A 15,323-nucleotide genomic window follows, 5' to 3' on the forward strand; every position below is an offset into this window, starting at 1 on the left:
CTTTTCTTTATTCCTCTTCTCTCTCTCTTTTTAATGGAAGAATTGTTTTTTACTTGGTGTAATTGTTTTTTTGGGCTGGCAGGATTCTCTTTTGAAATCCATTAAAATAGAGAGTGATGTGAAGACCGGTCTTGATAGCAATGGCTCACTGTTTTCTCTTCTAATGATTTTTTCATTTTCTTTATTGAGTTGGTTATTATTTTTGCCGCGTCAGTGACTTTGGTAACTGGCACAGGATGTTCTAATGTCATGGATTAGAAGGAATAATTTACTGTGAAGAATGAAACATTTTGATGTTACTCCTTTGAAGCTGACAGTGGCTGTCATAGCTTTCTGTAGTGTTGCAGGAAGAGTATTTTCATACTAATCTGCTGGAGCCTCAGCAAGTGATCTTATTTTGTTCACAGCTGAGTTTAATGGCTATTGAAAGACAGATCCAATTTGTTATTTATCAACAGCTATCCGTAATGCTGTGTAGACGCCAATGGAACATTGCATCCAATACTGAAGAGAAGAATATGTAAACAATGCTTCTTGCTATTAACAGCTATACTGCACAAATCCACATGTTATATTAGATATATATATATATATATGTTATAATTGACACACACACACACACACACACAACACACACACACACACACACAGTGGCTTGCAGAAGTATTCAGACCCCTGACCAATTCTCTCATATTACTGAATTACAAATGGTACATTGAAATTTCGTTCTGTTCGATATTTTATTTTAAAACACTTAAACTCAAAATCAATTATTGTAAGGTGACATTGGTTACACCAACTGTCAAACATGGAGGAGGAAGCGTGATGGTCTGGGGCTCTTTTGCTGGATCCAGAGTTGGCGACTTGCACAGAGTGAGTGGCACCCTGAACCAAAACGGCTACCACAGCATTTTGCAGCGCCATGCAATACCTACTGGTATACGCCTAGTTATATGGCCAGCAGAGTCTCCAGACTTAAACTCCATCAAGCTGGTTTGGGATGAACTGGACAGAAGGGTGAAAGCAAAGCAACCTACAAGTGCAACACATTTGTGGGAACTTCTGCAACAGTGTTGGGAAGAACTTTCCGAACAATATTTGATTTCCATTGTAGAAAGAATGCCACAAGTGTGTTCAGCTGTTATATCTGCAAAAGGTGGCTACTTTGAGTCAAAAATTTAGATAAAAGTGTTAAACAAAATGAATCCATGATTTCTTTTTTATCTCCAATTGTTTATTTGTTCTATGCTTTAATTTCAGAGTACATTGAGACATTAAACTGCGTAAATTTAAATAAAAACTGAAAAAATTGAGGTGTTCTAAAACAAAACTTTCGACAGTGTGTGTGTGTGTGTGTGTGTGTGTGTGTGTGTATATATATTATATATATATAATTCTAGAATATTATCTGTATATTTATACAGTAAGTACACACAATAGGTGTCTTCACACTACACTCCACGTTATGTATAATATAATCCCCGGCACACAAAATATGTCATTCACACCCAACTCCACAGAAATGTCCTGCAATATATATTTTTATTAGGGCTGTCACTCGATTAAAATTTTTGATTGGTTCATTTATGGGCATTAGTTGATTTAATAAGTGATTGCTTGTCAAGTGATTGTCGTAGAAAGTATCAAACAAAGTAATTCCACGTAATTTCCTCTATTTGAGGATATTGGTGCCTTCATCGTGCCCTCTCTTGCTTGCTCATTTGTGATGTATTATATGTCTACGCTTCTGGTTGTGCAGTTGAACATCAATCTGGGTTTGTCCAAAAGTTTTGAGTCTAACAGTGGCTCGCAAGTAACTTTGGGAATGCTCATGTTTTTGTAACTACTTCGTTAGAGATCATAGATTTCTGCAGCCAGTGCTGTTCCATATCACCTTTTCGGTACTGAACAAAAGACATTTATAGCAATGTATATTTTTTTAATTGACAGCTATCTTTTAATAATTTAAATTTTGGAAGTGGCAAGTATATCCCTTCGCTTCCTGTGTCGGTTCGGGTATTGTGGTATATACCTCCCTTCTTGAAAATTGATTCAACCATGATGCTTCTGTTGTTTGACATTTTATTATTTCTAAAAAGTAATTACTTAAACAGGAAGATCTTATATAATATAAGATTGTCATAATCTATAAGAGTTATTGTGAGATATTATTCATTATAACACGTTTGAAAGTCTTATGGATCGTATAAATACAGACGGGACGGCTAGTGATTACTAACCTGCGACGTTTGAAACTAACAGGGTGACTTTCTTTGCAAGTTGCTTCAACTGATTATGTCCTGCATCTGCTCACTTATGATTGGACTGCTGTGGAGAAAATGCAGATCTTCTATTGAACATTAAAAAAAAAAAATTACATAACATTTTACATAAAAAAAAATAAAATTCGGCATGATTAAATTGTAAATAAAATTAATCTGCGATCAACTCTTTAGATGATTAATCGGTCCGATTGATCTGTTAATCAGAGCAGCCCTAATTTGTATTTGTTAAATACATTTTCGTACTTTATATTTTAATGTCAGATAAAGAAATTGATCCGGAGTGCAGGGGTCTTAAGTTTTTATTTTGTTTTGAAATGTAAAAATCATATACAAGATGCTAATGATCACTCACCTCTGACTAAACTAAACCGTAAACCCACAAAGGGGGCATTATCGAGAGTAAATGAAAACAGATCTCAATACTTAGTCATAATTTAAAAATAATAATTTAACTGAACTTGGTAGCGTTTTTTTTTTTTTTATATTTTCTTCCATGTTTATAAATGGAATGCTTAATTTCTTCTGGAATGTCAACCGTTTCAGTCATTCAAACCAAGTTTGATTTTTATATTGTGGGCAGATGTTGCTATTCTCAGCATATTAAATATTATCTGTTGTAGAAACTGATTTTTTTTTTTTTCCTTGTGCACCGCTCTCCCCGTCTGCTAACATTAATTATGTTATTGTCCTATATTAAAAAATCTCTATATAATACAGTTAGGCATGTTAAACCTTTTTCACCAGCCGCATTTTAACTGTCTGTTTTCTGTATGACTGGAGGGACCATACTATTTGGTCTCGGTTTTATAAAATGCTTTTTTAGTAGTACTTCCTGAGAAATCGGTCCGTTCCTGAAAGTCAGTGTCCGTTTGGTCATTTAATTTAACACAAAGGTCATTAACTTCCATGGAAGGTCAGATTTCAAGGAGATTACTATTTAAACAAATAAGGTTTTTACTATTATTAACCAAAAAAGAACTATTAAACAATCATTAATTAATGGCATTGTTAAGAAACTTTTTTTCCTTCATCCTGACACTAATCTATGCTGCGACTGGAGTACTGTGAATTAGAGTCCTGCGTGGGTCCGATTTTTACGATCCGCTTCCAACCCAGACCTGCTACTACTCGTCCTGGGCTGTGCTTGGGCGTTGGTGAGACGTCGTGGCAAAGAACAACGGTCTTGGGTTGACCCAACCCGCAAGTGTTTGTCCTGTAGCTACTGCCTGCGTCAACTGACTCCCTCACACGCTCACATTCACACACAGGTACAGCGAGGTAGCTTTCTCTAGTGGTCTGGATATATTTTATCATTGTGACATTAACTAGCTCTACTTACTTTACTATAAACTACATGTCTATTCCTTTCGTGCCACCAGTTGAAAGGGAGTACACGTGTGCTTTGTAAGAGGTGTACCAGTTTTGTGGCTGTCGACATAGTGACAGGTTTTACAAGGAACGAATCCAGTCACATGTTCATTATTTTCATTCGCTATGATTCGAAAACAATTCCACACGTCTGATTTACCTGTTGAACTATTATCCACTACAATATAAACCTTGTTTACAAACATTTCTGATATCACCAAGCAGATGTGATAAAAGGAACTTGTGACGTTTCAAAAGAAACAAGAACACTGCTTAGTCAGCTGACTCCACCTTAATCGCCTCCTACTTTAGTGCAGGAAATACCAGTACATTTACCTTCTAATACATTATTTGGGAAAGGGTTACAGAGTACACTGAAGAGAGAGAGAGAGAATTTATTGGTGATTCAAATTCAGACCCGAAAATTAAATTTTTTTGACCCACCAACTAAGTTTAATGGCCTTTTGTAATTTAAAAAAACTGGGCGGGGCGCCGGCTTTAATACCTTTTCACTGGTAAGGTTGGGTTTGCAGCTAGGTGAAAACACCCAGTCACCCCACCCCCAGCCTTTTGTGGGTCACCCCCCCCCCCCCCCCCCACCCACCCCCCCCCCCCCCCCCCCCCCCCCCCCCCCCCCCCCCACCCCCCCCCCCCCCCCCCCCCCCCCCCCCCCAGGCACCCGACCTGAAGCAGAGCTCTACTGGGAGTGCAGCAAAGTTATAGCAGTGTGAAATCCCAAATTAATCCACAGAAATGTTTTATTTTGTTCTTTATGCAATCACCCCCTTTTAGCTGTGTAAAGGGACATTCTTCAAGCATAATCATTGGAAACTGTAACGTCAAACAGGAAATAAAGTAACCCAATACCTAGCAGTAAATGTGTTGTTGATCCTCTTGCTTAGGGACTATTCCTTTGTCAGGTATCAGGGTAAGTTTGAGCTACACGCAGCACTCCAGATAGGCTACTTTGAGGGTGTTATTGAAATATTTGAATTGCGTATGATATTTAAACTGAATGCAAAACGAAATATGTTTGAAGAGAGTCTGGATGTTTTATATTGCTATAGCAAGGTGAGCAATAAGAAATACAATACTGTCATTTCTTCATAAATATATAGTATGTGCATGCAGTCTTTTTGTTTCAGCGACATTTGTTTGTGGTCAATAAAGCAAATACGAATAATTGTTGATTTTGTTTTTATTGTAAGATCACATTTTTGTACAGTATTTCAAAGTACAATTTAGAGTTAAAGTGCAAAGCTGTAGTTAGTGCATACTTTATTACATATAATAAGTTAGCATTAAAGTGTGTACAGTATTTATTGAAAGTGACTTCAAGGTAACATTGCATTTTACTCACCCAAAGTACATTTTACTCGCATAGTGTCGAAATTGGAGAGTAAATTGGTCCAAAGCCTTATCTGGTGCACTGGCTGCGCCAAAAGTCTCTTGTTAACAAGCTAGTTCAACCGTGTACTAATGTTGTGATTATTTTATTTCTTTTTTTGTTTGGTTCCAGTTCTTCTAAGGACACTGTTACTGTTTCATTTTTAAATCGGTGCTCAACCCTGTGCCCTCAACCCTCATACAAATATTGTATTTTGTTAAAGTTTGGATTACAATGTTTTCACAGGTATACCCACAGCAAAGAAGGTGCCTGTGCCTCTAGTCAAAGAAATTATGCCAAGGTAAGTTTGGTTATGTATATTTGCTAATTTTAAATTGTTCATATTTACTATTTTAAATGCATATCATGTTATACATAACATGGTTTTAATAAATGCAGTATTTGCTAGGAGGACTGTTGAATTTACACATTTCATACTAAATACAGTATGACATGGTATGTTGAATAATTAGAGTGGGGAGAGAAGCCCTGTTTGCACCCACCCACACAATCCCCATATCCCCTTGGTGTTCCAAGGAAATGTTGTTGTTCAAGGTCTGCTAACATTGAATTATAAAAGTTGGCTTCATAAAGATATGAAGAATTCACATTAACGTTTTGATTAATAGGAGTCCTTGGAAGTCAAATTCAGCGACAGATTTTCTTTTTCTGGAGGCTTTTGTAACCTTTTATTGCAATGTTTTAGTAATTGCATTATGAACCACCAGTAGACAGTAAATGAGGAAAATGCATTCATGAACTCTTCAATTCACTTTGGTTGAATGATGCTGAAACGAAATGCATGTCAGTTTCTACCAATAAGTACATGGGGCAATTTTAATGAAGAAAAAATCAGTAGGTCCAAATGCTGTTGCTATACTGTTACTTCACTGTGTTCATGGAAATAGGACAATTAGATTTTATGCTTTTTCATATGTATATTTTTATTATAAGGCACTCTCTCATCATTTTTTAAAATCCTTAAAATAATTTTTCTGAATTATTCACTGAGTGAATATTCACTGTATATTAACGTTATTTTGTTAAACCATGCAGTGCTAAAAATAGCCTGTCATATTTCAATAATTTCTAATCTGTTGCTAACTACCTATATTGTGTTTCTAATAACTGAAAGTCTGCAAATGAAAGGTCTCAGATGTATAAAACATGAGTCAACAGCTGTGAACCATATCCCTCCTTGAAGTACCATTAAACATAAAATTGTTTCATTTTAGATAGTAGTTGTAGTCAGAATAATCTTGCATAGACACCTGCCCACGGCTATATTCCAAATCCTTCTCATTATTTTAGAAAAGCATTGCATAATGTCCTTTGTTAATGTCAAACCAGGTAGCAAACTCATTATCCTAATGTTCAACAGCATGTAATGAGTTTTTGAGCCTCCATCCATACAAGAAAATACAAAAAAAATCCTTGTGTTTCAGTGCAGGAGACATTAGGGTGCTTGCCCTTGCCCTTGCCCTTGCCCTTTTACTTTGCAATATGAAGTGACATTGTGAATTATATCTTGCAGATATGATTGGTTCCAGACCAACACAAATATCACAGTCATCATATACACAAAAGAAAAGGTAAGTAACACCCTGCTCTGCCCACAAAAATTCTACACATATAGACACATGAATAGGATCTTTCCAGTAGGAGTGGAATAGGATTATTCAAAATCCCAGGATAGACATTTGACATTGTGTGCAGCGATGTTAAATATCCCACTGCTCGTGAGAATTCATCTTGTGTGCACCAAAGCAGGGCTGTAAAGTAACACCAATGACTATTGGATGAAGATGAAGCTTTGGAATTTCAGTTGTGGAAAATGTGATTTAACATACTTCATAAGAACAGCTGGGGTCAGACTCATAATGGGGTGTCAGTATTAAATTAATGATATCGTTTTACAGTTCTGCCAAATTAAAGCAACATTTAAAAAACTAAGAGCTTTAAACCTCACTCACAGTTTGGCTTGGGGGTCAATTCCAGTGGGTATTCAAATCACAGATTTGCATACTAATATGTACAAACAACACTGAATTACCGTTTGTGAAGAGATGCCTGCTATTATCACATTTGGGCAATGCATCATGTGTCATACAAATAAAACTAATTGAGAAATAAATCGAGCAAGATTAACTTTGGTTTGTTCTCGTTTGCACTAAGGCTTGGAGAGCATTTTATCATTTACTGAATTTACAGGCATTGCAAATTAGCAGAAATGAGCATCCATTCTTAATTTGCAGCCTTGGGGCTAAAAAGAAGTACAGTACATTGTGATTTACTGCAGATTTGTCATCAGCTTACAGAACATAATAGCATAGCGCTATAGCATTGTTTTATAGCTATGTTAATAGTGTTAGATTGTCTTCCAGGTTATAGTTCTGCTCAATAAAATTATATTTGTATTTCTTACAATATATCGCTCACTCAGCATTAAAAAAAACAACAACAAAAAAACACCCAGTTAAGCATTATGTTAAACTCTATGGGGAAAAAAAAAAGGTAGGTAGCAATTATACACTGACTGGCCATACAAATGTGTTTCACATGTATGCAAGCTTGATCCCCCCATTACTTTCCTTGTGAGTTATGCTTTCTGGTGGTGATTTTCTGTAAACATTGCCAAGTCTGGAACACCTGGGAGACTGTTAATGGACACATTGGTTAGTGCAGCCAAGCTGTTTGGTCCCAGTGCCACTGTTGAAGTCAGTGTTTGAGATCATTCAGTGACTGTTGCTGAATATTTTCACACTTCAAACAGATTATTTAGTGGATCATTAAACTGTCATGTGATGATATACATTTGCATACATTGCAGTCTTTTTTGTCCAGTCAGTGTAGATATCATTAATTATTGGGACATATTTGGTCATCATCACAAAAAAAAAACAGTTCTATAATAAATTAATACATTTAAATAAAAATAATACATTTAGATGACTAATTGCCTCTTAATCAATCAAGTTAAAATCCTCAAACATGAAGCCAGATGTTGCTTCTTTAGATCAAATTACAATTATTTTATTCCCATATTTTAACTTTTAAAATACTGTTGTATTTGAATGAATGGGTCACATATATATTGGTCAGTGCTGTTTTTTATATGCTTGCAATGGAAATTTTAAAAAGGTAAAATGTATTTTATAAACAGAGAGCTCGTGTCTTTACCATTCAGAAGCACAGCATCTATTTTCAGTCTTTTCTTCCCATGTGAAAATAAATGTGGATTCATTTGTGGCCTTGGAGTGTGCTTGTTTCTATGGAGACCCACTCCACCAATAAGTTGGATAAGCATGTCTGAAGTGACTCATTACACAGTGCTTGCATTCCATTTTGATAGGATCATCTGGCTAATAGGTCAGTACTAATAAGCAAGTCTACTGTATGTATCTCAAATACTGCTTAAGATGCTTTTAAAATGCTCTTAATACTTTATTAAAACAAAATGAGTGCTTTCAGGCAGCCAGATGTACTCTGTTAATCCGCCCTTGTGCTTCAGATACAGTGTGTGTGTGTTTGTGCGGTAAATGACTTCTGTGAAATGTTTCTGTTGTTCACTATGTAAACTCACCTCCAGCATTATCAAAGGTAACTTGTGTTTTATATTTCAGTTTGCAGAAAATGTTGTGCATATTGCTAGTCTTTATAAAATGCATTGGTGCAAAAGGTTGATTTTCAGAGTCATTCGGCTTTGCACATAGCGTCACACTTAGATTTTCCATACTTTGCAGCTAAATAACCTCTTGTCCAGCCATTCTGAAACTGGTGGTGTAATGTGTGTATTTCTGATGTATGTTCATAGAGTGGGTGTAGGTCATGGTGATTAATACTTTTCCATAATGTTGAGCTGTTTTTGTGTTTAAAGGCTTTAACCTGTGGAAGTGTGATTGCAGACCTCCAGGGTGGTGTTTTGAGTACAGAGGTGATTCTTGGAGAAGGTTCATATCTTCTTCACATCAGTAAGTTTTATATAGTCCTTATTCAATGTACTTTGCTGATGGTTCGTAAGCTACAGTAAGGCAAACATAGCTACAGTCCTGTTTGCCTGATTTTCTTTTAGTCCCAAATCAATGAATGAATTTAACTTAATTCTCATCCCTTAAACTTTTTATTTATTTATTCTTTTTTTTTTTTTTTTTTTTTTTTTAAACTCTGGCTGTGGGCCAGATTTACAAAACCTGAAGTGCGCAAAAGAAGATAGTTTGCTCCTCTTTCTTCTAAGTGAAAAATAAACTAGAAATACTACTTTAAGGGCTGACATGTTCATCATGTTTCTGAAACTTTAACATTGTACTGGGCCAAAAGAAAAATCAGTCTGACCTCTGTGTTCTGATTGATGTGATGAGCAACAGCAGGGTTGTAAGAAGAAGAAAAAAAAAACTCAAGTATAAAACATTTTGACCAAAGTAAAATGCAATCAGTCTGACCTACAAATTACTTTGCTGTCACTGAGCATGCCTGAAACATCTGAGATACCCATGAGATAGAATTCCAAGCAGTGTACAAGGGTTAAACAATACGACAGATAGTTTACCAAATTGTGTCATGGTACTTTGTAATATACCGTAACTGTGTAGGAACCAATTTGCTTTAAATAGTTATCACATTAAAATGCATGCTAACAGTCAATACTGTTAAAACACTCGGTAAAAACATTTTATTTCATTTGTATGTACACTGGGTATATAAACAGTTTTGATCTTTGAATTTACATTAACCTGACGTTAAAACATAGTGGGCATGTTTTATATTTTTGCTAGTTTGTAATCTCATTGTATGGCAAAAATTCAGTATTAGGAGCCAATATTATGCCAAAGCTAAATATTGTTCCTGAAAAATACTAAACACATCCAGTTTGCAGTTTGTTTTAATAATTTGTCTTTGTTACAGGATTGTCTCATGAGGTAGAGGAAGATGTCACTGGTAAGTGAGCACTGTATTATATGAAAACAACAAAAAAGTGGCAGCATTGTGTGATTCTTCCTTTAATATTCGATCAAATGAATCTTTTCTTCTGTAAAACCATTCAAGGCAATCAATGCATAATTATCTAGTCAAAATGTAATTGTTCCAAATCTTTAGAAATTGATTGTTTAAGGGTTATCTACTGTATAAAACCTGTTAGACTGTGGCTGTCCATGTTGAGGGCTGGCCACCCCTGCAGTACCTGTTACACTGCATTTAGGAACCTGGCAGCTAGTTTAGTTTGCTTCCAGTAAATGCTTGAACACACACTGCATAGAGCTGCACAATTTCCTTAAATTGTCTTAAATGAAGAAGACGCTAGCTATATCAAAGATCTGAAATATTTCTGCTAAAGATTGCTCTGTCCAGCAGAAGAAGGAGACATTTCACATAGCACTTATTTTTAAATGTATTGTGTTTTTATTTTGTTTGATAATTCAATGATGGTAAAAATAGAATGTCTTTAAAAGGTGGATATAAAAAACAAAATATTGTACAATTGAGCATTTACTGTTCGTCAGGTTAAGCATTTCAATATTTAGGAACATCTGTTGTATAATATCGCTATTATCAAAATTATCAATTCTGAATGTGACTGCTATTTTTTTCTGCTTTAATGCTTATGCTTAATTTTTACCATGAAGAAAATACACAGAAGATATCAGTTTTGTCTTTTGCTCACAAATTCATGTTTAAAAAATAAATAAATAAATAAAAATAATAATTATGCTGCCTGGGAAGAACCGCTTCTCCAATAAAAACTGCTTAGATGTTCAGTATTCACTGCAACTTTTTGTTGTGGCCTTAATTCAGAACTGAAGGGATCAGTATTAGGTCCTCTGCTATTCCTAATCTACATTAATGATTTAGATTCTGGTATAGTAAGCAAACTTGTTAAATTTGCAGACGACACAAAAGTAGGAGGAGTGGCAAACACTGTTGCAGCAGCAAAGGTCATTCAAAATGATCTAGACAAGATTCAGAACTGGGCAGACACATGGCAAATGACATTTAATAGAGAAAAGTGTAAGGTACTGCACGCAGGAAATAAAAATGTACATTATAAATATCATATGGGAGATACTGAAATTGGAGAAGGAATCCATGAAAAAGACCTAGGAGTTTTTGTTGACTCAGAAATGTCTTCATCTAGACAATGTGGGGAAGCTATAAAAAAGGCTAACAAGATGTTCGGATACATTGTGAAAAGTGTTGAATTTAAATCAAGGGAAGTAATGTTAAAACTGTACAATGCACTAGTAAGACCTCATCTTGAATATTGTGTTCAGTTCTGGTCACCTCGCTATAAAAAAGATATTGCTGCTCTAGAAACAGTGCAAAGAAGAGCGACCAGAATTATTCCGGGCTTAAAAGGCATGTCATATGCAGACAGGCTAAAATAATTGAATCTGTTCAGTCTTGAACAAAGAAGACTACGTGGCGACCTAATTCAAGCATTCAAAATTCTAAAAGGTATTGACAGTGTCGACCCAAGGGACTTTTTCAGCCTGAAAAAAGAAACAAGGACCAGGGGTCACAAATGGAGATTAGACAAAGGAGCATTCAGAACAGAAAATAGGAGACACTTTTTTACACAGAGAATTGTGAGGGTCTGGAATCAACTCCCCAGTAATGTTGTTGAAGCTGACACCCTGGGATCCTCCAAGACGCTGCTTGATGAGATTTTGGGATCAATAAGTTACAAACAACCAAACGAGCAAGATGGGCCGAATGGCCTCCTCTCATTTGTAAACTTTCTTATGTTCTTATGTTCTTATGAAATTGAATATCTCCTCTCCTACCAGTCTTGCCCTCATGTCCTACTAAATTCAAACTGGCCAACACATTAGGATTTGTACACTGTACAAAGTGTGCTCGATAAAGGACAACACAAACTGTCAGAAGGACCCACACATCTTTGTTGGTTTCTTTATTCACGCAGACTTTGTGTTTTCCAAACATAGGCAGAGGTTATTTAATAAAATTAGCACATTCTATATATCATATAGACTTGTTTTATAAAGGGGCTTGTTTGTCTCCATTTTAGAGCTTCAAGGAGCTTGGTTTGACTGTAATCCCTCCTCATGTGCCAGTGCTGCTTTTTGCTGTAAAACACAATGCATTAACAGATTACTTCAGAAGTAGTTAGGGTGGCAACTTAAAACACAACACAATATCATAAAAAGAGAAAGAAGAGAAGCATTTGACTAATAGAAAACATTTACAGCTGCACGTTTCTTTCAGAAGCAGGTGAATGTGTTGACTTTTTTAGAGAGAGGTTGATAGTAAATGTAAAAGTTACGCTGTTAAAATTACCTTATTTTTTATTTTATTTATAGACTGTATGAAAGAGAGGTACGTGCTATACAGTATGAAGTGCTTTTTCAGTATTCAACTGTACAACATCCTCAGACTCTCCTTACTTTCTAAACCACTGGTGGTGTGACACTCGGGGCTTAATTTCAGCCAGAGCTGTCCGGACAGAGCGCTGGTAAATATTTCCGCATCTTCATTTCATTTATTTTCACAAGGACTGTAGCAGTTTATTTTCATGGCAGTTATTACAAGTGAAAATATTTAAGTACAGTATATGGAGAGCAGCATAACAACAGGAGCGCCTCTTCTGTATCTGTACGTGTGTGTATGTCCTTCCTTTCCCTGGTTCTTGCTAGTGCTGTGTGTGTGTGTACGTGCGTTAATCATGTGCAACTTTAAATAGTTAACTGCTATGTAAACTTGACACAATGTATTTGCTTTGTATCCATGATTGAAATAAGTCACTACTATCGGCAGACCTGAAACAACATATCCGTTTGGTTGCCTGAAATGCACATACTTAACTAGTTTGAAACATAACTGTCAGCCCTAGTTTATGAAAACTTTTTTATTTTCTTGTGAATCTAAAACTGGGAATATAATGCCCAGTGACGCTGGGACAATTTTTGTAGTGTAGGTGCTGAAAGCCATTGATTAAAACTGTATGCCCTGCAGCAAATGATGGAAGCTACAACAGCAATTTTTAATGCTTATTTTATTGGCACGTTTTGGTCACGTCATCACCTCTGCACCCCTGAGTCAGTTTTGCTGTCAGCTGAGTGGAGAAAATAAGAGGACAAGAAAAACATGGAAGCTGATGAACTGTTTTGCAGTTCATCAGACCCCATAGCGGTAACGAGCACAGAGCGGAGTGTTGGCTTTCAGAAATGTAGCATATAATGCTATGATCCACTTAACATTACAACAACCGCGTTTATAAGCGTACCTAGAACAACCATGACCGGCATATTAAAAACAATATAAATATGATAATGAAAGGACAAACAATTAAGGAACAACATATAAATAATCTACACAACAGAAACATTGTAACATAAATGTGCTTATATACAGACATATTGCGTAAAGCGCAACCTCAAGAAACTGTAAAAAATTTAAATGAACAAATATTTGAAAATAAATTTGTGTATATGCAGGTATATCATGGACATACAAAACTGTTCAACTGAAATGATGTAAATAAGTATTTTTTTTTAATTGGTTTATATTGCCTACATAATAAAGCACATATGTGCAACCAAAGTTATGCGTTTATACACAGACATATTGTAATCAAAATGACATCAATAAATACACATTTCAACAGAATGGGCTTCATTTACAATCATTTACAAAGTCTAAGTGCTAGCACAAATCACAGAGATCCTGTGCTTTTCAAAATGTGCAGTGCGCTTCCGCAGACTGACTGCGCATTTGGCACAGCTATCAACAATAGCCCAGGCTTTTGGCACTAGTGCAGTGAAAGCTTCTAATACTCCAATGGCATCATGTTGTAGTTGTCGGTGGGTTTCTGCTTCAGTGCAGCGTTGTATGTGGTGAAGGGTATGCATGTCAATCAATTGGCGAAAAGCAATCGATGCAATCTCATCAATTTTGCGTTTTGCGTATGCCGTGGGCCCTGGAACTTCCCTCAAAATATTATGTTCACCCCTTCCACCTGCAGCTTCAGCACCAGGATTTATAGTGTTCCAAACAGTGCCATCATTACCAGCCTCTTGAGTGCCAGGTGGTCCTGGTGCTACCACTGGAGAAGCGGCTGCCTCAGGTGAATTAGCGGCTGGATCAGGTGCAGGGGCTGATATAGGTGAAGTGGCTGGCATCCTTGCAGGGGCTGCCACAGGATTTTTTCTTCTCCCACGGGATCTCCTGCGCCTTCTGTGTCACTGCTGCTGGAAGATTCATCTTCACAAACCCAATCTGCTTCAGAACCAGATTTGTCATTTGTCCATCTCTGCTGCATCAGAATCATTGTTTGGTAAAATTTGCAGTAATTTCAAGCACTGCTTTGCTGTCCTGTGTCTTCTGCAATCCATTTTCAATGTGTATTGGGGTAACAATGAATTTCTTAGAAAAATGAATAACTTGTATAGTAACTAGAGTGCAGACAAACAGCCGGGCGCTGTGAGCTGTCAAGGCGGATTGATGGGCTATCAGGAGGCTCATTGAAACAATAAAAATGTCAGAAGACCATCCACGTGAAGATTGCATGCTGATATAGTCAAACTTCAATACATGGCAGCTCATAAATACAAATAATAGTGCAACATTTAATTGTTATAATATGTTTTATATATAATCGGTCAATTTGACCGCTCCTGGTCAGAATAGGTATGACAGTATTTTATCTCGCTAATTTTTGCAGCTATGCGATTCTTTGTTTGTCAGGGTAATTAGATATATTTAGGAAAAGTCAGGAAAGCACAGCTCCTTATCTTAAACACACACACCGCAATTTAAATTTAAATTCCAAAAACCGTCAATGACCACCTTGTTATTTAATTTATTTATTTATTTTATTTTATTGTGGCTCCTAAGGCATTGACTGGCTTACCTTTTTTAACATTTTTTTTTTTTTTAATTTTATGTTGGCATATCGTGTCATACCTGATTTTTATGTTTTTATTTTCAGTGTGATAATTTATGCAATGCCCCAAAGCTCCCTAAGTAAGCTGCTAAACAGACAAACAGAATGTGATGGCTCAAACATGTAATATTAAATACACAGTAAACTTTTGAGGTTGGGCTGTTGGAACAAAATAAGAACAGTTGGATTCTCTTTTTAGATTTTTGTCCATGCTGCACAACGGTAGATGTTGATAGCTGCAGCATCTGTGTTTTCTGTGCTCAATTGATTTTTGAGTTCCTGTCCAGTTCACAGCTTCCATACGCTTTTCTGTTTACTAGCTATTCACTTGTTTGGCTTTCATGGTTTATAGCAATAAGTTTAATAGCTGTTGATTAACAATATT

General features: G+C 36.2%; 1 protein-coding gene and 1 long non-coding RNA gene across 4 annotated transcripts in view; one reads left to right on the forward strand and one right to left on the reverse strand.

The window, feature by feature from the left end:
* The window catches only part of LOC121316283 (cytochrome b5 reductase 4), a 48,051-nt gene that overhangs the window by 9,151 nt on the left and 23,577 nt on the right, over positions 1–15,323 (forward strand). For all 3 annotated transcript variants that reach the window (XR_005950371.1, XM_041251264.1, XM_041251265.1), the window contains exons 5-8: positions 5,287–5,341; positions 6,575–6,632; positions 8,918–9,011; positions 9,943–9,975. Coding sequence is in view for 2 of the 3 variants with exons in the window: in XM_041251264.1 (XP_041107198.1) it covers positions 5,287–5,341; positions 6,575–6,632; positions 8,918–9,011; positions 9,943–9,975 (240 nt within the window). In the remaining variant the exon portion in view is untranslated. The remainder of the gene's footprint in view (positions 1–5,286; positions 5,342–6,574; positions 6,633–8,917; positions 9,012–9,942; positions 9,976–15,323) is intronic.
* LOC121316286 overlaps positions 11,765–15,323 on the reverse strand; it is an 88,719-nt gene continuing 85,160 nt past the window's right edge. Inside the window, exon 3 of the long non-coding RNA XR_005950372.1 lies at positions 11,765–12,122. This is a non-coding gene — a long non-coding RNA (uncharacterized LOC121316286). The remainder of the gene's footprint in view (positions 12,123–15,323) is intronic.

The sequence above is a fragment of the Polyodon spathula genome, chromosome 5 (assembly GCF_017654505.1).
Source record: "Polyodon spathula isolate WHYD16114869_AA chromosome 5, ASM1765450v1, whole genome shotgun sequence".
In the NCBI taxonomy this organism is placed as follows: Eukaryota; Metazoa; Chordata; class Actinopteri; order Acipenseriformes; family Polyodontidae; genus Polyodon; species Polyodon spathula.